Source organism: Bufo gargarizans, chromosome 3 (assembly GCF_014858855.1).
Source record: "Bufo gargarizans isolate SCDJY-AF-19 chromosome 3, ASM1485885v1, whole genome shotgun sequence".
Classification (NCBI taxonomy): Eukaryota; Metazoa; Chordata; class Amphibia; order Anura; family Bufonidae; genus Bufo; species Bufo gargarizans.
In genome coordinates this window covers 218,860,432-218,887,984 of record NC_058082.1, presented here as the reverse complement: position 1 = coordinate 218,887,984, position 27,553 = coordinate 218,860,432, and the positions used below count along the sequence as shown (strand labels likewise).

At 43.0% G+C, this 27,553-nt stretch overlaps 1 protein-coding gene across 1 annotated transcript in view; it reads left to right on the top strand.

Annotated features, from left to right (window-relative positions):
• The window catches only part of TGFBRAP1 (transforming growth factor beta receptor associated protein 1), a 50,278-nt gene extending 23,730 nt beyond the window's left edge, over positions 1 to 26,548 (top strand). The window contains exons 6-12 of the mRNA XM_044286730.1: positions 12,742 to 13,083; positions 15,016 to 15,073; positions 16,862 to 17,005; positions 18,380 to 18,526; positions 19,540 to 19,699; positions 23,041 to 23,474; positions 25,357 to 26,548. Coding sequence (XP_044142665.1) covers positions 12,742 to 13,083; positions 15,016 to 15,073; positions 16,862 to 17,005; positions 18,380 to 18,526; positions 19,540 to 19,699; positions 23,041 to 23,474; positions 25,357 to 25,545 — 1,474 coding nt within the window. The 3' untranslated portion in view covers positions 25,546 to 26,548. The remainder of the gene's footprint in view (positions 1 to 12,741; positions 13,084 to 15,015; positions 15,074 to 16,861; positions 17,006 to 18,379; positions 18,527 to 19,539; positions 19,700 to 23,040; positions 23,475 to 25,356) is intronic.
• The last annotated feature ends 1,005 nt before the right edge of the window (positions 26,549 to 27,553 follow it).

Below are 27,553 nucleotides of genomic sequence, written 5' to 3'. Positions count from 1 at the left end.
GTCTGAATCTTATGTCTGTACCAAAGATAATTAAAGTGTAGCTGTTATTTCAAACTTTTATTGAATTTGAATTAATTTTATTAGAAAACACCCTGTAAAGTGTATTCTTAGCAACACTACTGAATGCTGAAGACAGCTATGTGTAACCTACAGAGGCAGGCTCCTCAGCCTGCCTGTTATCTCCCTTCTACATGTGACCTACCATATTTCTGACCTGTCTGTCTGTCAGCATTAGAAAGCAGATGATCCTGGCACTCGATGTCTTCAATATGCTTTTATTATCACAACATCAGATGTTAAATAGGACACGTTTCGGACCGTCCAGAGCCCTCGTCAACTAGCTATTTAGTATGAGGATACCCCTTTTATATATTTTCTGTCTCTGCTTTTAAGCTGTTACTAGAGGGGTTCAAACTTGCAACCTTTTGCTTCAGAGAAGGAAGCACACTGTTGTCTATGGGAAAAGGAAAAAGGACATTTTATTTAGAATAGTTCCATTAGCTGGTCATAGTGTGCACTGTAGCACACTGGTAAGGCATCTGTCTTCCACACAAAACTCATAAGTTCAAGTCCTGTGGTAGCAGCAAAAGACTAATTTATTTAGTAATCACAGAAATCTAATGCAGGAAAATAAATTTTATATATATATATATATATATATATATATATAATATGGATGACTATGAAAATTGTAGATTCACACTGAAGGCATCAAAACTATGAATTAACACGTGGAATTATATACATAACAAAACAGTGTGAAACAACTGAAAATATGTCATATTCTAGGTTCTTCAAAGTAGCCACCTTTTGCTTTGATTACTGCTTTGCACACTCTTGGCATTCTCTTGATGAGCTTCAAGAGGTAGTCACCTGAAATGGTCTTCCAACAGTCTTGAAGGAGTTCCCAGAGATGCTTAGCACTTGTTGGCCCTTTTGCCTTCACTCTGCGGTCCACCTCACCCCAAACCATCTTGATTGGGTTCAGGTCCGGTGACTGTGGAGGCCAGGTCATCTGGCGCAGCACCCCATCACTCTCCTTCATGGTCAAATAGCCCTTACACAGCCTGGAGGTGTGTTTGAGGTCATTGTCCTGTTGAAAAATAAATGATGGTCCAACTAAAGGCAAACCGGATGGACTAGCATGCCGCTGCAAGATGCTATGGTAGCCATGCTGGTTCAGTATGCCTTCAATTTTGAACAAATCCCCAACAGTGTCACCAGCAAAGCACCCCCACACCATCACACCTCCTCCTCCATGCTTCACGGTGGGAACCAGGCATGTAGAGTCCATCCATTCACCTTTTTTGCGTCGCACAAAGACACGGTGGTTGGAACCAAAGATCTCAAATCTGGACTCATCAGACCAAAGCACAGATTTCCACTGGTCTAATGTTCATTCCTTGTGTTCTTTAGCCCAAACAAGTCTCTTCTGCTTGTTGCCTGTCCTTAGCAGTGGTTTCCTAGCAGATATTCTACCATGAAGACCTGATTCACACAGTCTCCTCTTAACAGTTGTTCTAGAGATGTGTCTGCTGCTAGAACTCTGTGTGGCATTGACCTGGTCTCTAATCTGAGCTGCTGTTAACCTGCGATTTCTGAGGCTGGTGACTCGGATGAACTTATCCTCCGCAGCAGAGGTGACTCTTGGTCTTCCTTTCCTGGGGCGTCCGCATGTGAGCCAGTTTCTTTGTAGCGCTTGATGGTTTTTGTGACTGCACTTGGGGACACTTTCAAAGTTTTCCCAATTTTTCGGACTGACTGACCTTCATTTCTTAAAGTAATGATGGCCACTCGTTTTTCTTTACTTAGCTGCTTTTTTCTTGCCATAATACAAATTCTAACAGTCTATTCAGTAGGACTATCAGCTGTGTATCCACCTGACTTCTCCACAACGCAACTGATGGTCCCAACCCCATTTATAAGGCAAGAAATCCCACTTATTAAACCTGACAGGGCACACCTGTGAAGTGAAAACCATTTCAGGTGACTACCTCTTGAAGCTCATCAAGAGAATGCCAAGAGTGTGCAAAGCAGTAATCAAAGCAAAAGGTGGCTACTTTGAAGAACCTAGAATATGACATATTTTCAGTTGTTTCACACTTTTTTGTTATGTATATAATTCCACATGTGTTAATTCATAGTTTTGATGCCTTCAGTGTGAATCTACAATTTTCATAGTCATGAAAATAAAGAAAACTCTTTGAATGAGAAGGTGTGTCCAAACTTTTGGTCTGTTCTGTGTATATATCTATATATATATATATATATGTTCAGGCAGCACCTGATATCTGTATTGGTAGAATCTTATATATATATACACAGATTGTACAGGAATACTAGTAAAGGTTTTTAGAGAAATTCCACTTATTTACAGCTGTCAAGCCTGTGGCTCAGCTATCAAGGATTTTGCCTTTGATACAGAAAGTCCCTGGTCTGAATCTCTGTGTAAATGGAGTTCAGTAGTCACACCCCCACCTCCTCTGTACTTCATGTCTCCTCATGAACTCCATTCCTACAGAGATTCAGCTGATCATATAAAACTGTGTTCAGGATCATAACCTTGACAGGTAGAGCAGAGAGGAGGATGAGGCAGCTCTTTAGCTCAGTGTTGTAAAGTAACTTGTCCTGCTGTATAATTTTGGTTTTGTGTGTACTAATAGGATGGCGGCCATTTTACTTCTACTGGTAATTGCTCCCTAGACAAAATAGCCATTATAACTAATGAAAGGTAATATATTAAATAATAATAATAATAAAGTAATATTTAAGTATTTTCAGTAATTTTATTTTCTTAACCCCTTAAGGACCCCCGCCGTACATGTATGGCGCTGGTGGACGTCACTTAAGGACAGATTTGTATTACTCACGGTCTTAAGGTAACTTCTGAGGTTGCGGCTCATGTAATCAGCTGCCGGCTGCATTGGCTAAACTTGCACTGCTCCCAGCTTTGTTCACAATGTATTCGCCGCTACTGCAGGTCAGGTATCAATCAATCGTTGTCTTATAACTTCCTTGTAAGTCGCTGTCCACACTGTCCTCGTATCAGCCTTTACCAAACGCAGTTTCGGAACGGCTATGTTCCTTCCTCAGTGGTGTAAAATCAAATGGATATAATATCCATCCAATATCCATTTGATTTTACACCACTGAGAAAGAAACATACCGTTCCGAAACGTGTTTGGTGAAGGCTGATACGAGGACAGTGTGGACGGCGACTTACAAGGAAGTTATAAAGACAACGATTGATTGATACCTGACCTGGAGTAGCGGTGAATACATTGTGAACAAAGCTGGGAGCAGCGCGAGTTTAGCCGGCTAAGGCGCAGTCGGCAGCTGATTTACATAAGCCGCAACCTCAAAAGATAACTCACGACCGTGAGTAATACAAATCTGTCCAGTTGAAATGTGAACATTGCAGTGCAACAACATAACGTGTGCACACTCTAGTTGCTACCAATACAGTTCATGTGAATTTAACGCCATAAGCAGTGTTAAATATAAAATACAGACACAGTATTTGAAGCGTGGGACAAACATGATCTTTGTCGCCACAAGAATCTCCTAAATACAGACAAACAGGAAGTAAATGACACATAAGTCCTGTGGGACCAATTGCGGAGAAAGTGTCCATCATAAATCTACTATTGTTTACAACTGAAACGCCGTCCAATCATATGTCCGAACAATTTTCAGCCTATTGTTTTTAAATTTTTAATTTAATTTTTCCATTGAATTTAATTTTTCATGCGAGAGCTCCACATAAGGGATCTGGGTCATTCTATATGTAATGATTATTAACGTTAAGCGCTTTTGGTATAGGAATTAGAAAGGAAGTTAGGTTTTATACCAAATAGGGATATATTTATTATTTTTTTATATTTATATTAACTGTTTATTGTTGAATAAAACGTAAGTAAATAGTTGAGAGCCAGTCATATTTTTCTAATGTCATATAGAGCAACCAAAAATCATATCTATCGTAAATAGTACCAACAAAACTGCCACCTTATCCCGTAGTTTCCAAAATGTGGTCACTTTTTTTGAGTTTCTACTCTAGAGGTGCATCAGGGGGTCTTCAAATGGAAAATCTGCCCAAAAAGTTAAATTCTGAAATTTAATCTGCATTTTTCTTTAATTCTTGTAGAACACCTAAAGGGTTAACAAAGTTTGTAAAATCAGTTTGGAATACCTTGAGGGGTGTAGTTTCCAAAATGGGGTCACTTTTTGGAGTTTCTACTCTAGGGGTGCATCAGGGGGTCTTCAAATGACATGGCAACTTAAAATTATCCCAGTGAAATCTGCCCTCCAATAACCACATGGCGCTCCTTTCCTTCTACACCCTGCCATGTGCCCGTACAGCAGTTTACGATCATAAATGGGGTGTTTCTGTAAACTACAGAATCAGGGTAATAAATATTGAGTTTTGTTTGGCTATTAACTCTTGCTTTGTTAGCGGAAAAAATGCATTAAAATGGAAAATCTGCCCAAAAAGTGAAATTCCAAAATGTAATCTACATTTTCCTTTAATTTTTGTAGAACACCTAAGGAGTTAACAAAGTTTGTAAAATCTGTTTTGAAAACAATGAGGGGTGTAGTTTCTAAATTTGGGCCATTTATGGGTGGTGGTTTCTATTATGTAAGCCCAAAGTGACTTCAGACTTGAACTGGTCCTTGAATTGGGTTTTAGAAATGTTCTTAAAAATGTTTAAATTTGCTTCTAAACTTCTAAGTCTTCTAACGTCCCAAAAAAAGAAAATCTCATTTACAAAATGATCCAAACATGAAGTAGACATATGGGAAATGTAAAGTAATAACTATTTTAGGAGGTATCACTATCTGTTTTAAAAGCAAAGAAATAGAAATGTTGAAAATTGCGAATTGTTCAAAGATTTTTGGTAAATTTTGTATTTTTTTTATAAATAAAAATGAAATATTTTGACTCAAATTTACCACTGTCATGAAGTACAATATGTGACGAGAAAACAGTCTCAGAATGGTTTGGATAACTAAAAGCTTTTTAAAGTTATCACCACATAAAGTGACACGTCAGATTTGCAAAAAATGGCCTGGTCCTTAACCACCTCCGGACCGCCTAACGCGCCGATGCGTCCGGAAGGTGGTTGCTTTTCTCCTCCTGGACGCATCGGCGCGTCATCTCGCGAGACGCGAGATTTCCTGTGAACGCGCGCACACAGGCGCGCGCGCTCACAGGAACGGAAGGTAAGCGAGTGGATCTCCAGCCTGCCAGCGGCGATCGCTCGCTGGCAGGCTGGAGATCCGAATTTTTTAACCCCTAACAGGTATATTAGACGCTGTTTTCATAACAGCGTCTAATATACCTCCTACCTGGTCCTCTGGTGGTCCCTTTTGTTAGGATCGACCACCAGAGGACTCAGGTAGGTCAGTACAGTCCCACCAAACACCACACTACACTACACCCCCCCCCCCCCCCCCCCCGGTCACTTATTAACCCCTTATAAACCCCTGATCACCCCATATAAACTCCCTGATCACCCCCCTGTCATTGATCACCGCCCTGTCATTGATCACCCCCCTGTCAGGCTCCGTTCAGACGTCCGCATGATTTTTACGGATCCGATCCATGTATCCATGGATCCGTAAAAATCATGCGGACGTCTGAATGGAGCCTTACAGGGGGGTGATCAATGACAGGCGGGTGATCACCCATATACACTCCCTGATCACCCCCTGTCATTGATCACCGCCCTGTCAGGCTCCATTCAGACGTCCGCATGATTTTTACGGATCCGATCCATGTATCCATGGATCCGTAAAAATCATGCGGACGTCTGAATGGAGCCTTACAGGGGGGTGATCACCCATATACACTCCCTGATCACCCCCTGTCATTGATCACCCCCCTGTCAGGCTCCATTCAGACGTCCGCATGATTTTTACGGATCCGATCCATGGATCCATGGATCCGTAAAAATCATGCGGACGTCTGAATGGAGCCTTACAGGGGGGGTGATCAGTGACAGGGGGGTGATCACCCTGATTACCCTGATCACCCCCTGTCATTGATAACCCCCCTGTAAGGCTCCATTCAGACGTCCGCATGCGTTCTGTGGATCCGATCCATGTATCCATGGATCCGTAAAAAATCATGCGGATGTCTGAATGGAGCCTTACAGGGGGGGTGATCAGTGACAGGGGGGTGATCACCCTGATTACCCTGATCACCCCCTGTCATTGATAACCCCCCTGTAAGGCTCCATTCAGACGTCCGCATGCGTTCTGTGGATCCGATCCATGTATCCATGGATCCGTAAAAAATCATGCGGATGTCTGAATGGAGCCTTACAGGGGGGGTGATCAGTGACAGGGGGGTGATCACCCTGATTACCCTGATCACCCCCTGTCATTGATAACCCCCCTGTAAGGCTCCATTCAGACGTCCGCATGCGTTCTGTGGATCCGATCCATGTATCCATGGATCCGTAAAAAATCATGCGGATGTCTGAATGGAGCCTTACAGGGGGGGTGATCAGTGACAGGGGGGTGATCACCCTGATTACCCTGATCACCCCCTGTCATTGATAACCCCCCTGTAAGGCTCCATTCAGACGTCCGCATGCGTTCTGTGGATCCGATCCATGTATCCATGGATCCGTAAAAAATCATGCGGATGTCTGAATGGAGCCTTACAGGGGGGGTGATCAGTGACAGGGGGGTGATCACCCTGATTACCCTGATCACCCCCTGTCATTGATAACCCCCCTGTAAGGCTCCATTCAGACGTCCGCATGCGTTCTGTGGATCCGATCCATGTATCCATGGATCCGTAAAAAATCATGCGGATGTCTGAATGGAGCCTTACAGGGGGGTGATCAGTGACAGGGGGGTGATCACCCTGATTACCCTGATCACCCCCTGTCATTGATAACCCCCCTGTAAGGCTCCATTCAGACGTCCGCATGCGTTTTGTGGATCCGATCCATGTATCCATGGATCCGTAAAAAATCATGCGGATGTCTGAATGGAGCCTTACAGGGGGGGTGATCAGTGACAGGGGGGTGATCACCCTGATTACCCTGATCACCCCCTGTCATTGATAACCCCCCTGTAAGGCTCCATTCAGACGTCTGCATGCGTTCTGTGGATCCGATCCATGTATCCATGGATCCGTAAAAAATCATGCGGATGTCTGAATGGAGCCTTACAGGGGGGGTGATCAGTGACAGGGGGGTGATCACCCTGATTACCCTGATCACCCCCTGTCATTGATAACCCCCCTGTAAGGCTCCATTCAGACGTCCGCATGCGTTCTGTGGATCCGATCCATGTATCCATGGATCCGTAAAAAATCATGCGGATGTCTGAATGGAGCCTTACAGGGGGGTGATCAGTGACAGGGGGGTGATCACCCTGATTACCCTGATCACCCCCTGTCATTGATAACCCCCCTGTAAGGCTCCATTCAGACGTCCGCATGCGTTTTGTGGATCCGATCCATGTATCCATGGATCCGTAAAAAATCATGCGGATGTCTGAATGGAGCCTTACAGGGGGGGTGATCAGTGACAGGGGGGTGATCACCCTGATTACCCTGATCACCCCCTGTCATTGATAACCCCCCTGTAAGGCTCCATTCAGACGTCCGCATGCGTTCTGTGGATCCGATCCATGTATCCATGGATCCGTAAAAATCATGCGGACGTCTGAATGGAGCCTTACAGGGGGGGTGATCAGTGACAGGGGGGTGATTACCCTGATCACCCCCTGTCATTGATAACCCCCCTGTAAGGCTCCATTCAGACGTCCGCATGCGTTTTGTGGATCCGATCCATGTATCCATGGATCCGTAAAAAAATCATGCGGATGTCTGAATGGAGCCTTACAGGGGGGGTGATCAATGACAGGGGGTGATCAGGGAGTCTATATGGGTGATCACCCCCCTGTCATTGATCACCCCCCTGTCATTGATCACTCCCCCCCTGGTAAGGCTCCATTCAGCCATTTTTTTTGGCACAAGTTAGCGGAAATTTTTTGTTTGTTTTTGTTTTCGTTTTTTCTTACTAAGTCTCATATTCCACTAACTTGTGTCAAAAAATAAAATCTCACATGGACGCACCATACCCCTCACGGAATCCAAATGCGTAAACATTTTTAGACATTTATATTCCAGACTTCTCACGCTTTAGGGCCCCTAAAAAGCCAGGGCAGTATAAATACCCCACATGTGACCCCATTTCGGAAAGAAGACACCCCAAGGTATTCCGTGAGGGGCATATTGAGTCCATGAAAGATTGAAATTTTTGTCCTAAGTTAGCGGAAAGTGAGACTTTGTGAGAAAAAAAACAAAAAAAATCAATATCCGCTAACTTATGCAAAAAAAAAAAAAATTCTAGGAACTCGCCAGGCCCCTCATTGAATACCTCGGGGTGTCTTCTTTCCAAAGTGGGGTCACATGTGGGGTATTTATACTGCCCTGGCTTTTTAGGGGCCCGAAAGTGTGAGAAGAAGTCTGGGATCCAAATGTCTAAAAATGCCCTCCTAAAAGGAATTTGGGCCCCTTTGCGCATCTAGGCTGCAAAAAAGTGTCACACATCTGGTATCGCCGTACTCAGGAGAAGTTGGGGAATGTGTTTTGGGGTGTCATTTTACATATACCCATGCTGGGTGAGAAAAGTATCTTGGTCAAATGCCAACTTTGTATAAAAAAAATGGGAAAAGTTGTCTTTTGCCAAGATATTTCTCTCACCCAGCATGGGTATATGTAAAATGACCCCCCAAAACACATTCCCCAACTTCTCCTGAGTACGGCGATACCAGATGTGTGACACTTTTTTGCAGCCAAGGTGGGCAAAGGGGCACCTTTCAGATTTCGCAGGCCATTTTTTACACATTTTGATTTCAAGGTACTTCTTACACATTTGGGCCCCTAAATTGCCAGGGCAGTATAACTACGCCACAAGTGACCCCATTTTGGAAAGAAGACACCCCAAGGTATTCCGTGGGGGGCACGGCGAGTTCCTAGAATTTTTTATTTTTTGTCACAATTTAGCGGAAAATGATGATTTTTCTTTTTTTTTTCTTTTTTCCTTACAAAGTCTCATATTCCACTAACTTGCGACAAAAAATAAAAAATTCTAGGAACTCGCAGTGCCCCTCACGGAATACCTTGGGGTGTCTTCTTTCCAAAATGGGGTCACTTGTGGCGTAGTTATACTGCCCTGGCAATTTAGGGGCCCAAATATGTGAGAAGAACTTTGCAATCAAAATGTGTAAAAAATGCCCTGCAAAATCCGAAAGGTGCACTTTGGAATATGTGCCCCTTTGCCCACCTTGGCAGCAAAAAAGTGTGACACATCTGGTATCGCCGTACTCAGGAGAAGTTGGGCAATGTGTTTTGGGGTGTCATTTTACATATACCCATGCTGGGTGAGAAAAATATCTTGGTCAAATGCCAACTTTGTATAAAAAAATTGGAAAAGTTGTCTTTTGCCAAGATATTTCTCTCACCCAGCATGGGTATATGTAAAATGACAGCCCAAAACACATTCCCCAACTTCTCCTGAGTACGGCGATACCAGATGTGTGACACTTTTTTGATGCCAAGGTGGGCAAAGGGGCACATATTCCAAAGTGCACCTTTCGGATTTCACCGGTCATTTTTTACAGATTTTGATTGCAAAGTACTTCTCACACATTTGGGCCCCTAAATTGCCAGGGCAGTATAACTACGCCACAAGTGACCCCATTTTGGAAAGAAGACACCCCATGGTATTCCGTGAGGGGCATGGCGAGTTCCTAGAATTTTTTATTTTTTGTCGCAAGTTAGTGGAATATGAGACTTTGTAAGGAAAAAAGAGAAAAAAAAAAAAATCATAATTTTCCGCTAACTTGTGACAAAAAATAAAAAATTCTAGGAACTCGCAGTGCCCCTCACGGAATACCTTAGGGTGTCTTCTTTCCAAAATGGGGTCACTTGTGGCGTAGTTATACTGCCCTGGCAATTTAGGGGCCCAAATGTGTGAGAAGAACTTTGCAATCAAAATGTGTAAAAAATGCCCTGCAAAATCCGAAAGGTGCACTTTGGAATATGTGCCCCTTTGCCCACCTTGGCAGCAAAAAAGTGTGACACATCTGCTATCGCCGTACTCAGGAGAAGTTGGGCAATGTGTTTTGGGGTGTCATTTTACATATACCCATGCTGGGTGAGAAAAATATCTTGGTCAAATGCCAACTTTGTATAAAAAAATGGGAAAAGTTGTCTTTTGCCAAGATATTTCTCTCACCCAGCATGGGTATATGTAAAATGACACCCCAAAACACATTCCCCAACTTCTCCTGAGTACGGCGATACCACATGTGTGACACTTTTTTGCTGCCAAGGTGGGCAAAGGGGCGCATATTCCAAAGTGCACCTTTCAGATTTCACCGGTCATTTCTTACACATTTTGATTGCAAAGTTCTTCTCACACATTTGGGCCCCTAAATTGCCAGGGCAGTATAACTACGCCACAAGTGACCCCATTTTGGAAAGAAGACACCCCAAGGTATTCTGTGAGGGGCATGGTGAGTTCCTAGAATTTTTTATTTTTTGTCGCAAGTTAGTGGAATATGAGACTTTGTAAGAAAAAAAAAAAAAAAAAAAAATCATCATCATTTTCCGCTAACTTGTGACAAAAAATAAAAAGTTCTATGAACTCACTATGCCCATCAGCGAATACCTTAGGGTGTCTACTTTCCGAAATGGGGTCATTTGTGGGGTTTTTCTACTGTTTGGGCATTGTAGAACCTCAGGAAACATGACAGGTGCTCAGAAAATCAGAGCCGTTTCAAAAAGCGGAAATTCACATTTTTGTACCATAGTTTGTAAATGCTATAACTTTTACCCAAACCATTTTTTTTTTTGCCCAAACATTTTTTTTTTATCAAAGACATGTAGAACTATAAATTTAGCGAAAAATTTATATATGGATGTCGTTTTTTTTGCAAAATTTCACAGCTGAAAGTGAAAAATGTCATTTTTTTGCAAAAAAAATCGTTACATTTTGATTAATAACAAAAAAAGTAAAAATGTCAGCAGCAATAAAATACCACCAAATGAAAGCTCCATTAGTGAGAAGAAAAGGAGGTAAAATTCATTTGGGTGGTAAGTTGCATGACCGAGCGATAAACGGTGAAAGTAGTGTAGTGCCGAAGTGTAAAAAGTGGCCTGGTCATGAAGGGGGTTTCACCTAGCGGGGCTGAAGTGGTTAAAGGGAACCTGTCACCAGGATTTTGTGTATAGAGCTGAGGACATGGGTCGCTAGATGGCCGCTAGGACATCCGCAATACCCAGTCCCCAAAGCTCTGTGTGCGCTTTTATTGTGTAAAATAAAACTATTTGATGCATATGCAAATTAACCTGAGATGAGTCCTGTATGTGAGATGAGTCAGGGACAGGACTCATCTCAGGTTAATTTGCATATGTATCAAATCGTTTTTTTTACACAATAAAAGCACACAGAGCTATGGGGACTGGGTATTGCGGATGTGCTAGCGGTCATCTAGCAACCCATGTCCTCATCTTTATACACAAAATCCCGGTGACAGGTTCCCTTTAAGGTGAAAAATGTCAGGGTCCTGAAGGGGTTAATTCCCAGAGAACCCCTTTAATAACAAAAATAAACAACAAAAAATAAAGATAATTGTTGCCAACAAAATGCCTGTACTATTAAAATATAAATGTATTTATTGCGTATTGGGGGAAAAAACTAACTGCAGATTTACCGTTTTTTGTTGTTGCTTCATCTGAATAAAAAAATTAGCAAAAAGGCATATTCCAACATGATATCAATAAAAAATACTATTTGGCCTGCAACCCCCCCGCCTACTTGGCTTGGTCACATTTTCTGCAAATTTGACTCCACCTATAGCATGGGGCCACCTCTACGTTTTTTTACAGGGCCACTTTGAGTTCCCAATCCACCCCTGGTCCTATAGAGCACTTCAATTCATAATTACAAGTTTCCAAGAACTATTTTTGAGGAGAATAGTTAATTGGCCACACTCTATAAGCAATGGCTGCCAGAGAGTTTCTCCATATTTTTCTTTTTCCTCTCTCTTCCCTTTCTTTCTTCCTTCTCCCCTTCCTTCTCTGCCCTTTTAGGGGGGAGGAGGGGGTGGACGCATTACAGGGGGGGGGGGTCGGGGGAAGAGAGGTTTAGGGGTAAAATGGCATTCATTATATTAAGCTTGAATATTTTGTGTGTATTCGTTTTGTATATCAATAAAGAAAAAAAAAATAATGAGAGTTTCGCCATAAGCAATGCCAGAGTGCCCCCATTAATAGTGCCAGTCAGAATGGTATGTTATTTACAGCAAATCTGAAAAAGAAATTGTAGTCAATGTAACATTTACTATGGGGTGAAAGTTTCAAAGAAAACAAAAGCAAACCAAACTATTCTCACCATCTCCTCACTCCAGGACCTCTACATGAGCAGAGAACAAGTGGCAGCTGATATGTCCCACCCTCTGCAGACGATGATCTCCATCGTCTGACATCAGATAGAGGACAGTGTTTCAGTTTGGTGAACATTCAGTGACTGACCACCACTGCTGAGCAGACACGTTTTGCCAACCTTGCAGCAGATCATCTTCCAAGCATGCGCATTTTGACACTACTTATGGATTTGAGTTACTGAAAATGTAAAACATTCTCAGCCTTTCCCATAGCCATTGGAAATGTATGTTATCTTCTTGATATATTTTTGCCTTGTATTGCAGAAGCAGTCATCTCGATATCCGGGAACTCATCTCTCTCTACCCCCTCCTCCTTCCATCTTCCTCTTCATTTATCCGTGCGCACCCTCCGCTACATGAATATGCTGATCTCAATCAGCTGACACGAGGCGACCAGGAAAAAGTTGGAAAGTGCAAATGTTTTCTCATGTCCTACTTAAGTGAAATCCGCAGCACAGAAGTGGCAAATGGGTACCAGGAAGATGTAGATACTGCTTTGCTAAAACTTTATGCTGAAGCAGATCATGAGAGCCTCTTGGATCTACTGGTCTCCGATAATTCCTGTGAGGTGTCAGATGGCACAGCCTGGTTGGAGAAGCACAAAAAGTAAGTGGTCTGTAGATGGCCTTTAGTGATTTCAACTATTTTGTGCTTCAGAAATTACATTTAGGAACGTTTTTCCATTGCACTGCTACGATGCTAACAAAGAGCTTTCACAAACCGACTGCAGCCTCCAGGTGGCTTCACAGTGACTTTACCCCTCCCCTGTCCCCCCAGTACCCCTGTGTCCCTTTCCCTTTAAACCCACTAATCACACCTTTCCAAAAATGCATGTTGTCACAGGTTTCAGACATGCTTTGGTTGAACGGCAGCTCTATGTACAGCTCTATTGAAGCAGATTGAGCTACTGACCTTTATATGGGGCTCTGTACTAGGGATTGACTGATTATCGGCTTTACCGATATTATTGGCCGCTATTCAGGATTTTCAATGTTATCGGCATCTATTTTGCCGATATCCTGATAACGAATCGGGAACAAGGATCGCACTGCTGTCAGCGCGATCCGTGTTCCCTCAGCTGCACAGGGGAGCAGGAAGCAGTGTCTCCCTCCCCCCTGTGCTGCTGCTGCCACCAATGAGAGGAGGGAGGAGAAGGGAGCTAGCTGCATAATCACATAGCCGGCTCCCAACCTCTATGACGAGTAGCTGTGATCTGCGTTAGTTAACCCCCTCAGGTGCCGCACCTGAGGGGTTAACTGCCGCGGATCGCAGCTACCACTCATAGAGGTCGGGTGCGGCTATATGATTCTGCAGCCAGCACCCGCCTCCTGTATATGAAATAATGGATGAGTTATCTTCATTGGTGGCGCAGTGCACCCCCCCCCCCCCAACCCAACCCCAGTATTAAAGACATTGGTGGTGTAGTGCGCCCCCCCACCCCAGTATTAAAAACATTGGTGGCGCAGTGCGCCCCCCCACCCAAGCCCCCCAGTATCAATCATTGGTGGCAGTGGCCACAGGGTCCCCTCTCCCCTCCTCATTGGTGGTGCAGTGGCAGCTTCTAATCGGAGCCCCAGCTGTGTAATCCTGGGGCTCCGATCAGTTACCATGGCAGCAACTACTGAAGCCCTGGCTGCCATAGTCAGCTGCATGCTGCTGTGTGCACAAAGCACAGGGCAGCAGGGAGAGTGTGAGGTCCTATTCACCCTGATAGAGATCTATCAGGGTGAATAGGACAAGGGTTCTAGCCCCTAAGGGGGCTAAAAGTTTGTGTGTTTTTTTTTTGTTTTTTTACAAACACCAAAATATTCATTTTCAGCAGATTTGTGTAGGAATTTTTTGTTTTTTCAAAAAAGGAAAATGCACAGAATATCGGTATCGATTATCGGCCTGAAAGTTCACATGTTATCGGTATTGGCTCTAAAAAATCAATATCGGTCGATCCCTACTCTGTACACACAAGCAATAATGTAGATGACGTATTTGCTTTGCTTTGAACCAGCAGGATCAACGATATGCATCTAACCAGGTCTTGTTTGACAGCTATTATGATGTGAGATGAGAACTTCTCTACTTATAGCTCTGTCTTTTATGCCCTAGACCAGTGGTGGCGAACCTATGGCAATGGTGCCAGAGGCGGTACTCGGAGCCCTCTCTGTGGGCACCCGCACCCTGGAAAAAGTCTGTACCAATATACCTTAGACTTTTCCTGCCATTCTTCAGCGCAGGATGCACTATGAACGGCACAGGCAGCGCACTGAATCTAGGCAGGTTATTATAACTAAATGATAAAGTACAAGGAAGATATACTATGGTGGACTGCAGTATTCAGGTTACATTGCTGTGTTGGCACTTTGTGATAAATAAGTGGGTTTTGGGCTGCAGTGTGGGCACTCGGCCTCTAAAAGGTTCACCATCACTGCCCTAGACGCTGTCCTCTGTAATCAGTATTGTATGGTTGCTTTGAAAAAGTTTGTTGGCAGGTTTAATGCCTTTAAAAAAAATGCATCTAACAGAATGTGTTTTTCTTTGCTTTAGATATTTTGCACTTGGTTTACTGTATCACTACAACAAGCAAGATGCTGCTGCCGTGCAGGTAATTCGCTGGCCACCTTTTATATTTTGCATTTGAATGAAAGAGCATCCACCAGCAGGATCAGCCCTATTAAACACTAGTAATTGTTAGGGTTGACCCTGCTGAATGAAACAATACCTTATTTATGTTTCTTTATTGTGCTGATCATGAATATGTAAATTAAGTCTTTGGTGTGGATCCAAGCCCTTCAAAGCACCAGAGCTCCTATGCTCTGCACTAAGAGCCACTCCCCCTGTCCCCTTGATTGACAGGGCCAGGTATTTTGCCTGGCTCTGTAATCTTGCACCTGTGTCCTAGCGAGATGCCTGGTCCTGTCAATCATTAGATGGGGGAGAGGTCTAAAGACCTCATTTACATATTAATAAAAGGTTATCTTTCTCAGAAAAGGCACAACAGCGGAACATAAATTAGGTATCTACTGAGCAGGATTAACCCAATCAGGTAATCATTAATTGGGTTGATTTACCCAAATTTCCTTTTTTAGAACACCGTGTACTACAGTATAAATTGTGCAGTATATGCGTTCAGAAGCATGACTGACCATTTTCAAGCTCACCCTCAATGACTTGATTTTACTTGATTCCTATATAGTATATACTAGTTGAAGTTGGCAGTTATGAGACAAAGCTGAACTCGGCTTAGTATTTTGATACAGTAATTTATGGGAATAAACAAAGCCTCGCAATATTTGCTAAAACTTCGGAACGACCTCCGCGAAGGCCATACATTTTACAGTAGGACGGAGCCCATATTCTTAACAAAGTGTTTAAAAGAATCGGGTTTGAATACAGCAATCCGAACCCAATTCGCTCAACCCTAACAGCAACAAAATTTGCTGACCATAGTGGAGAATTGGACATGGATTAGGCCTCATGCACATGACCATATGTATTTAGCAAAATAGGGATCAGCCAAATATGTATGACCTCCATGTTGTATCTTTTTTTTTTTTTTTGTCAGCATTTTGCCACCAAGATTAGGACATCTTCTAAACTTCTCCAAACCGACATACACCTGCGGAAAGCAAATCATCCTTGTGCTTTTTGCATCTGTATTTCCGTTCTGCAAAAATAAGATATCCTATACTTGACCGCAAAATGCGGACCATGGACCCGTTGAAATCAGTGGGTCCACAAAAAATAGATGCAACACTGATGTCATCTATATTTTGCAGAGCCGCATTTTGCTGTCATGTGCATTAGGCCTTAAAGAGGACCTTTCACCAGAATAAAACTTCTAAACTAACTATACAGGCATGTAGAGCGGCGCCCAGGGACCCCCCTGCACTTACTGTTATACCTGGGCGCCGCTCCGTTCTCCCGTTATTGCCTCCGGTATCTTCATAGTTAGGCTCCACCCAGGGGAACCTGCCGGCGCCTCCTTCTCCCATGCTGCAGCGCTGGCCAATCACAGCGCTCAGCTCATAGCCTGAGAGGCTTTTTTCTCTCTTAGGCTATGAGCTGAGCGCTGTGATTGGCCAGCGCTACAGCATGGGAGAATGAGACGCCGGCAGGTTCCCCTGGGTGGAGCCTAACTATGAAGATACCGGAAGCAATAACAGGAGAACGGAGCGGCGCCCAGGTATAACAGTAAGTGCAGGGGGGTCCCTGGGCGCCGCTCTACATGCCTGTATATTTAGTTTAGAAGTTTTATTCTGGTGAAAGGTCCTCTTTAACTGCCATTCCCACGTATCTGTGATTGACTCTAATTTAACATATTCGATTATTTGACACACAGTCTTTACAAAGAGTTTGGGATAAGAAATCTTTGTTTTTCCCCTTCTTTCAGGTTTGGGTAAGAATTGTGGATGGTGAGGTTGAAGACAACACTCGGCCAGACCTCTTTGAGTATATAGTGGACTTCCTGACGTTCTCCAAAGACCAGCTACTGGTGTGGCAATATGCAGACTGGGTTTTGCAGAAAAGTGAGCAGGTTTGTGGTTCTTGGCTTGGATTAAGGCAGCTTTTTCTGTATGGGCATGAACTTCTCGCATTGCTAGCACATAATACTATCTGTGGTCTAGCTGTAATGATAAGAGCACTGTGGCTCCATAGCTTCTTGTCACCTATGGGTTGATTGACATTTTTTGAGTTTTTTGGATAATCAAGGCAAAACTGTCACATTTTTGTAAAATAAATGGCAGTTTTGTTGCGATTATGAAAATCCACAAAAATCTCCTCACTTAGAGCTGAACACATAATCTGCATTCACTAAAGTTTCAGACTGGTAAAATCATGACCGAAAAGGAACTATGAAATCCATAATAAAGTAACATGTCTTCCTGTTTTGTACACAAAATGGATATGTTTTATTTACCGAAAAAAATAGACTCCAACAGTGTCTTATCCTAACAGTATCTTTATACTTATTAGAAATAGAAAAGCAGTTTTCTGAGATATTTTTACTGGTCATCAGTATCTGATCAGTGGGGTTCCGACACCGAGGAGCCCCCCCATCCCCCCCATCAGTTTGAGAAAGCACTGGTACTCACAGTAGCGCCACAGCCTTCTCGCAGCTTATCTTCGGCCATGTGACGTCATGTTCATTTGTCACACGGCTTAGGTGCAGCTCAGCACTATTGAAGTCAATAAGGCTGAGTTGTGATACCAACCACAGCCGCTAATGGAAAGCACTGTGCTTGGTTAGCAGGGAAAAATTGCCTTCTCAAGGTTGGATCCCACCGATCAGATACGGATGACCTATACAGAGGATAGGTCATCAGTATAAAAAAGAATCTTGGAAAACCCTTTTATATAAATATTATTCATGATTTCGACAGTTTTGATTTCCTGTGTGCCGTATCCTACTTTCACACCTGCGTTCAGGTGTCCGCTCGTGAGCTCCGTTTGAAGGGGCTCACAAGCGGCCCTGAACGCAGCCGTCTGGCCCTAATGCATTCTCAGTGGAGGCGGATCCACTGAGAATGCATCAGTCTGGCAGCGCTCAGCCTCCGCTCAGCAGGCGGACACTTGAGCGCTGCAAGCAGCGTTCGGGTGTCCGCCTGGCCGTGCGGAGGCAAGCAGATCCGTCCAGACTTATAATGGAAGTCAATGGGGACGGATCCGCTTGAAGATGACACCGTATGGCTCAATCTTCAAGCGGATCCGTCCCCCATTGACTTTCAATGTAAAGTCTGAACGGATCCACTCAGGCTACTTTCACACTTAGAAATTTTTCTAAGTTATTAATGCAGACGGATCCGTTCTGAACGGAGCCATCGTCTGCATTAATATGAGCGGATCCGTTCAGAACGCTAGTGTGAAAGTAGCCTTACTCTTCATTACATCTTAATTTTCCATCTTTAAGGTTGGAGTTCAGATCTTTACAAAACGGTCATTAGAAGAACAGTTACAAAATGGCTTCTGTCCAGATAAGATTGTCGATCATCTCTGCAAGTACCGCAAGGCTTTACTTATCTACCTGGAACATTTAGTCAAAGAAAAGAACATTCAGGTAAGGACCTCATGAAATACCCGCAAGCCGCAAATACTGTGACACAAGCTTTATCTACGATCCTTGTGTACCTCTACTACCATTCCGAAATCTCTAGTATTGTACAGCTTGCAGTCAGTGTTACGTTCTTCCTAATAAAGTGGTTACACCATGATTAATTTAAACAAATTAAAATCAGACATCATATAGTACACGGCAATCTAAAAAAAGCTAGAACCAGTCATGTACCTCACATGGATCCAGAGACCTCCACATTCACTACTCCAATTACTCTGCTCAGGGGTCATGTCCTTTCCGATGCAGCTCTCGCCCTATACCTGTAACAGTAGATTTGGCTGGTGGCAGCTGAGCGTGTACAACCACTTCAGCAGTATTAGTGAGGTGGACAGAGAAATAAGGAGAAGGGCCAACAGCAGGAGGCGTTATGCAGATCGATTTTATTGAATAACTCAGTAGGTCTACAAGATTTTAAATGACTACAACACTATTCTGAACAAGATGCTGGTTTGAAAAATGTAGAATATTTTTCGATGGACAGCCCCTCTAAGTTTCTGTTCACATTTTACTTGTGGCTGTCATTTATATCGGAAGCTACCATGTGTTCCTGAATCCATCCAACGGATTATAATGGGGACTGGTGGGAGCAGGCATGTACAGCTGATTCTTTCAAATTTGACATTTGCAATAGAGGCCTCCACAGTGAGTGTGAGCATAGCATAAAGCTAGGCTTACACCATGTTGTCACCATACAGTTAAGGCAAAAAAAATGTATACTGCACACAGGAGACAAATACTGGTTTATTAACCATCTGTAGGAGCTAGAAAATACAAAAAACGGAGCAGGCGGTCAGGTGCTGGTGTGTGATGTCACCAGCGTTCCCTGCCCAGTCCATTCACATTTCTCCATACTGAAGTTCTGGAAAGGTCAGTACTATTGTTCCCTGAGTCACATACCGTTTGCTGTGGCTTATATGTTTAATAGTCTGTCATTATGCTGCTGTTTCTCTGCACAGAAAGAAAAATACCACACACACCTAGCTGTGCTGTATCTTGAAGAAATCCTGCGTCTGAAGTCTGTGGAGTCTTCAGACCCGACTGAGCTGGAAGATCTGCGTCAAAGGTTTCAGAAACTGTTACAGCAGTCAGATTTGTATCGGGTTCTCTTGCTGATCGGTGAGTGCGTGACGCATTGTCAGGAGGCATTGCACAGCATGTCAGAGTAGTGGGCATTGCCCTTTCCACCAAGCTGGATGTAGATCCCCTGTGTACTAACTGTGTCAAGTCTACCGTATAGTAGCAAGCTCCAGTTTTCAAGCAATTTAGAATGATTTTACAATAAACTGCTAAATAACTGTCCAGTGGCAGTGATCACCAATGTTGGGATGGGGGGGGGGAATAAAAAAAACCCTGCTGGGTGACTGGTAATGATGGCCTGCTGTAAGGCCAATAGATTTGTAAAGATGGCCTGCTGCCATCTTTACCCTGTCACTGTGTTATTACATGCAGTGACAGTTTCCTGCTGCATCCTGCTGTGTCAGGAAGGGGTTAACCCTTAATGCAAAATGAGGTACATGTACGTCATTTGCATGCCAGGTATGTATGGAGCAGGTTCACAGATTGAGCACACTACATACACGGTGACTGTTGGCTGTATAATAACTCATTTTCCAGTCCGTAGCAATTGCGGCTTCTGAGTAGTTAGACAAACGGAAAGGGCTCCCTCTGTCCTCCAATCTGCCCAATGCTGTGAAATCATGGGGTTCCGATTGGTTGCTGTGGCAGCCTGGGGCCTTGTGACGGTCCCCAGGCCTGGCATAGTAAACTGCCTGTCTGTGGCTGGGCATAATAGGAAGCCAGCACAATCCCCATAGACTGCAGTGGTACAAACAATCAAATGAGCCCATGGTCAAGTCACTTAAAGGAAAGTAAAAGTAAAAAAAAAAAAAAAAATCAAAAAAAAATAGAATTCATTCAAATCATCCAATTGTACACATAAAAAAAAACGTAAATAGTACTGCAGTGTACACAAATGTCCGCTGTTAAAATATAAAATTGTCACACATAGTAAATGCCAGAAGAGAAAAAGATCAAAATGCCTGAATAACAGTTTTTTGATCAATTTATCTACCCCCCAAAAATAAAAAAAAATAGAATAAAAAGTGAGGGGAAAGTCTTATGTACTCCTAGATGTTACCAATAGAAACTACAGCTCGTCCTACAAAAAACAGGCCTTCGCACAGCTGTGTAGCAGTTATGGGTGTTAGTTTTTAAAGTAGTAGTAGTAGTAGTAGTAAAGCATAAAAACAATATACATTTGGTGTCTGTTATGGGACTGACATGCAGAATGAGGTTGTCATCATTTTAGGGGATGGCTAATGTTGTAAAAACATAACCCAAATATCAGTGGTGGGATCGCATTTCTTATTTTTCAGTTTCACTACACAACAATTTTTTTCCTGTTTTTCAATAAGATATGGTAATTAAAATGCCGCAATGAGAAATACAGCAAGTCACACAAAAAATAAGCCCTCAAACTGTTAATAAAAGTAAAAGTTACACCCCTAGAAGGCAGGGAGGTTTTATGGTATTGATAACCTATCCTCAGGGCCAGGCAGTGAAGACGTACTCACGCTTGGCCCTGAAGTCTCGCGGCAGCACGTTCGGCACACACACAGTACATGGATGGGCCAAGCGTGAGTACGTCTTCACTGTCTGGCCCTGTCAAAGAGTTGCAGGTGTAGCCGAAAAGAAAATGGGCAGAACCTCTGGGTGCAAAGACAATGCCTCTATTGCACCCAGGAGATAATTTGCATAAAAATAAAAGGCTGATTTCTCTACATTGGAAGCACAGGTAAGGATGGGACCAGCAGTAGAGTGTGATGACCAGTGCACATCTCCCATGGCAGATGGGTTTATATCAAGGTTTCTGATGACAGATTCCCATTAAATGTATAAAATTACAAGCTTATTAAGTCTCTTCCCTCAAACCTTTACATTCATCTGCTCATCTCCTCCTGCTCTACAGCATGCTGCCTTCAGATTGCACTGCATTAGTGCATTAATCTGCTGAGAGCTGAAAACCCCTTTAGGGTCCATTCCTATGCCCGTGTGTGTTTTGCGGATCCGCAAAACACACACGGGCATGTGCGGACCGCACATCGCCAGCACTTAATAGAAAATGCCTAATCTTGTCTGCAATTACAAATGTTCTATTTTTTTTTCGGGAACGGAATTGCGGACCCGGAAGTGCAGGTCCGCAATTCCGGATCCGGGCAGCTCATTTAGCCATTTTTAGCATGTCGTGGTTCAGTGTGTATAACTTTGCTCTTAACTTGTTGGACTTGATTTCTGTAGCATGTTTCTATGAACAAAACAGCTTTTTTCTTTTATTTTCATGCAAATATGTGTTGCTTTTTAGACATATCTAACTTGGGTCACAGGGTTAGTGTTAAGACAATGATTGGTGGTGGTTGGTGTTTATTTTATATGCTTTTGTTTTTATTTGTATCTGACTTCTACAACTTCAATCCATTTTATAGTACCACTTGTCACTGTTATAGCTGTGGCCCCTGTCTTCTTTCCTGGGTGCACGACAGTTTCTGGCAATCCAGGCACTTGACATTCGGCTGCCTGATTGATTTGGTAGAGGGCTTAAAGGGGTCATCCGGCCTAGGAGCAGACAACCCCAATGGTCCTAACCTGTGCCCCATAAAATAAAAAATACACTCACCTGTGCGTGGTCCCACTGTGCCCACACCATTATCCCGTTCCCAGCTCCTTCGTGTCCTCATGTGAAGTGTCTAGCTCCCATAACAGGCCTCAGTGGTCACAGCTGCTTGAACGACACATCAATGATATGATCTGCCATATTGGGACAGGAAACAACTGGGAATGGCATGACAGGACCACTGACAGTTGTTTTGTTTTATGGGGTACAGGTTGTCTGCTCCTAGGCCAGATGACCCATTTAAGCCAGAGTCATAAATATACAAGAATGTCAGTTGAAGGAGCAGGACCACCTTCCAGAAATTTATAGCAAGTGGTCCTTAATTCAAGTCATCAGCTGACATTGTGGAGATCCTAATTACATGCATAAGTGATTTATGTTAATGTTGCTGAAGGTGTTGAGAACTTGATATGTGACACAGAATAGTGATCATGGCCTGAAATATTTTTTCGCTAGGAGCACTATATAAGGTATAATATAAGATAGACTGTCCCTTTAAACAATCATGTAGCATTTTGACATTATAGAAAGGCTGGCCATACACATACGACTTTTCAGTCTGCTGTGTATAAGGGCAGCATTACTATCTTTTGACGTATACTATATGAAAGGAGCATGGAGATGTATTGTAACATACTTGGTACTTTCTTCCTCCAAAAATATATGGCGTATGGTAGTGGCCTATCTCCCTAACACTGAAAAGATATATGTATACAGCCAACAACTAGTACGTGGCCAACTTAGATCTGTACTTGTACATATTTATTTGAATTGTTTTATCTTTCAGATAAAATCAAAGGCACGGATATGCACATGGAGCGGGCAATATTACATGGGAAGCTGGAGGAACACGACCAGGCTTTAAATATCTTAGTTCATCATTTGAAAGACTTTGCTGCAGCGGAGAGCTATTGTATGTGGAACTCACAAGACAGGGATGCTTCTTATCGCAAAAGACTCTTCCAGCTCCTCCTTTCCTCCTACCTCACACCATCCACGCCTGACAATTCACTGACCGTGGCCGCCGTAGACTTGTTAAATAACCACCCTACAGAGTTTGATGCATCCAGTGTGTTGCGTCTATTACCAGAAAACTGGTCAGTGCAGCTTCTTTCCCCATTTCTAGCTGGGGCCATGAGGGAGCATGTTCATGCATTAAGAACGTCCCAGATAGCATTAGGACTGGCAAAAGCGGAGAATATAATTTATAAGAAAGAGAAGGTAGGTAGTATTTTTCAATTACTTATGTTTTTTATTCTAAATGCAATTCACATGCTATTAATAAATATTCTCTTTGGTTTCTGGGATATTCCAGAATATTGATGGCCTATCCTTAGGATAGAGCATCAATATCAGATTGATGTGGGTCTGACTCTTTGACCTCCAGTCACCTATTGGAGGGACCATAGTATTCATGTGCAACAGCCCAATGCCAGCCTCCGGGGTATCCCTTGACCCTTAAGAGGTTTCTACGAAATATGTCCCTCTTATAGAGCAAGTAAATGTGATGCCAGTTGTAGTTAAGCAATGAGGACATGGAGTCCCCTTTGTAGATGGTAGTGTTGGTACCCAGGGTAGAATTGCCAGAGTGGTGTAGAGTGGCCTACAATGTCTCTGCAGATGTTGTATACACGTGTCACAGTGCTCCTACCTGGATATTCTTGGATGCCAGATGTGAAGTGGTCCAAAGCAGTGCAAAAAGGGTAGTTGAGCATGGATGACGAATAAGTAGAATAAACTGAGTCTAGACTTTTATGAACGTAGAACACAGCTTTACTTGGCATAAAACGGTAATCCAGTTTCCAAACTTTATCTTGGTCATCAGCAGGTATTGGCTTAAATGGCAGGCAAATGCTTCTCTGCAACAATCTCAACTCTGCTATGCTAGCTGGAGTAAATAGGAACTTCTTCATTTCTCCTGGAACTTAGTTTAGCTGTAGTCTGTCTCTTACTTTATCTGCAATCCTAGGAACTTCTTGTCCTGGCTTTGAGTACCTCAAGCTCTAGCTTCAGCTTGGATATTAGGCAATGCAAGCCCAGGAGGGGACAAGCAACCATGAAGACTTCAGAGGCAGGGCCTCTGGGTACAGCATAGCAGGAAGAGTTCTACTGGCCGACACACAACCTCACCCTTAGGAGGATAGGCTAGACACTGACTTCTAACTAACTAACTCCTCCCTCTCTGGAGAGGGGAATAGAATGGAAGAAGGGTTCCATTCTATCTAACATAGCTCTGCACAGATTGCCGCCACCTGCTGGTAAACCAGGCACATTACATTTAAACAGTAGTTTAAAAGGAAATATGAATACACACATTGCAGGAAATGACATTAAATATCAGAAATGACGCAGGCTGCACCAACCAAGATAGTGGGAGTACAAAGGAGGTGGTAATGCCCACTCTGGGTCATTAGACATGCAAGCACGGTGTCCCCTTTTTAGAATCAATAAGTTTTTTATTGAGATATTTTCAAACAAGCACGGTTAATACTCACACGCAGGTGAGAAAGCTCATGTGCAGGCATAAGTGTATAACATGTCTCCCAGACAAGGGAGATAACACATAGGGCATCACAAATGATTAGCGCTATTAAATAGGTATTACAGAACAACCAACAGTTCCTCGGAAAGTACCAGGGAGACAGGGAACATATTGCAAGGACTTCTGTCCAATCAGGTATCGGGATTAGGAGGGGGACATATATCGTGATGCCTTCCATACCCGCCATGGCGAAGGCCATGATTTGTTCATAGAGGCACGTTTTATTAACCCTTTGAATTACATTAAGTATCTTAGGGGAATGTATAGATTTCCATTTAGAGGTGATAGAAATGGCAGAAAGGAGGATGTGACATACTAAACCTCTGTAGGCAAGTGTCCCCTTTTTAATATTGGTCTGTCTATATGGATACAGTCTGTTTAGTAGTGGCGGTGAAGGGTATTGCAGCATTTTCCTGTGCAAACAGCTATTTGACATTGGGTGCCGACATGATAATGGTGGCCTTTCCTGATGATAGGCCATCCTAATCTGAATTACCCCTTTAAGATGTTCAATTACATTTTGTAGATTAACACAATTACATTCTCTTACCTTTTTTCCAGCTCAATATGAGGGATAAGCCAGTAATTCTTTCAGAAAAGAAATTTTGCCACGTGTGCCGGAAGCCATTCCAAGAACCGGTGTTTGTCAGAAGCCCCAATGGGCATATTGTCCATACCCACTGTGCTGCAAGCCAGCGTGTTAACAGCAGCATTGACGGCCATATGTCCAAGCCTAGTAAACGAACTTGAGATAAAATCATTGAGTTGGAGGTACTTGCTCTAACTTCTGATGACAAGATCTCCTGAAAGGTGAACTGTGAAGCATCCATGTGAAGTAATGAAAACGATTTATGAATAATCGTGAAGGCAGAAGTCTGTCAATATCATCTGACCTGGAAGGATGTGGGGTGCAGGGAGATTGTATGGCATATGTAACACAGTTCTTTGAACAATAGTGAACCTCATCAGAATCATTATTGTGAACTTATATGAAGCTTTTTGCATTTTTAAAGGTATTTGCACTGAAGATATTTTGCATATGCTGTGATGGGATATATAACCCTTTCAAGTCCACCATAGGTTCATTCATGTGTGGAAAATGACCTATGTAGGCATAAGCAACAATGGTGGAGGATGATTTATTGACATGCTCCATTATGGATGTCATTTTGTATTGTACCGCTTATCTTCCACCAGATGATACCATGATTGCTCAGAACATTCCACAGGAGGCTGTCTGCTGTACCATGAGGCCTTTGTGTGTCCATCAGTAGAACATATGTCTTATATCACCTTTTTTGCCTATAAAATTCAAATCAAGACAAGTTATTAAAAGGGTTGTCCTGGCTTTAGATGGTAATATCCTATCAAGTGAAGGGGAACTGACCTGAGGAAACCCAGCACTGTCACTACACTGTGGATAGAGCTGTCTGCTTCTGGTGCTGTACACTGTGTTATCTCCAGTGCCAGCGGCTGCTGAGACCAGCTGATCAGCAATGGTGCAAGGTGCTGGACCCCACCAGTCAGTAATTTATAGGTCACCAATATCTAAAGCTTCGACAATTCATTTGCAGACAAATTCCATATACTACATGATTTATATTTGACATTTGTCTTGTGTTTTACACTTTTGTTAATTGGTTCTTGTCTTCTAAATTTTAATCAGCATAAATTACTTGATGGGGATCATGTCTTTATTTCCTCCAAAATTACACTTGCCCATGTAATAATAAAATAGCATGGTTGATTATGATGACGTTCCATATTATTATTAATCTGTATTGCTGAGGAAATATAGATTGTGCTTTCAGGAACATTTCTCAACCGATGTATGCATATTGTAATGATAGCGCCTTCTCATATTTTCCTTCTCTTTTCCAAACAATTATAATATCACTTTCTCCCAATTACATTTATGAGGGTAGGGTTAAAGGGATTCTGCAGTTTTTTTAAACCGATGATCTATCCTCTGGATAGATCATCAGCATCTGATCGGCGGGGGTCCAACACCCGGGACCCCCTGCCGATCAGCTGTTTGAGAAGGCAGCGACGCTGGCAGTAGCGCCGCAGCCTTCTCACTGTTTACCTAGTGACGTCACAACTAGTATCAATGGCCTGGGCACGGCTGAGCTCTGTTCACTTGAATGGAGCTTAGCCGCGCCCAGGCCAGTGATACTAGTCATAACGTCACTGGGTGGTAAACAGCGAGAAGGCCGTGGCGCTACTGCCAGCGCCGCTGCCTTCTCAAACAGCTGATCGGCAGGGGTCCCAGGTGTCGGACCCTCGCCCAATCAGATGCTGATGATCTATCCAGAGGATAGATCATCCGTTTAAAAAACTGCAGAACCCCTTTAATATGCCTCCATATCTGTTGGTCTGGTATACCTTTTGGGGTCTATACTGTATACATGCATTAGGGATCATATGCAGAATAATTGTGCCCTCAGAATTTATTTTACTTTTAAATATTATTTGTCAATCACATACCGGCATATATGTTTCATACAAAACATAGGTGTATTATACTATTGCAAGCAGTTGTGCTGGAAAGGTAAATAACTGGTCCATATAGTCTTGTTCTAAATGAATTGAAGAAGTGTAACATCAGATTAATGTGCTCATGAACTATGCCATTCCCAATGGTGGAATATGTAAAGTATTAAATTCTTATTTCCATGTCTAATCACTGAAATATCTGATGATCAAGGACAGGGAAATTCTTTTTACCCCCTCTCCATCTTACCCAACCCCCATGTTT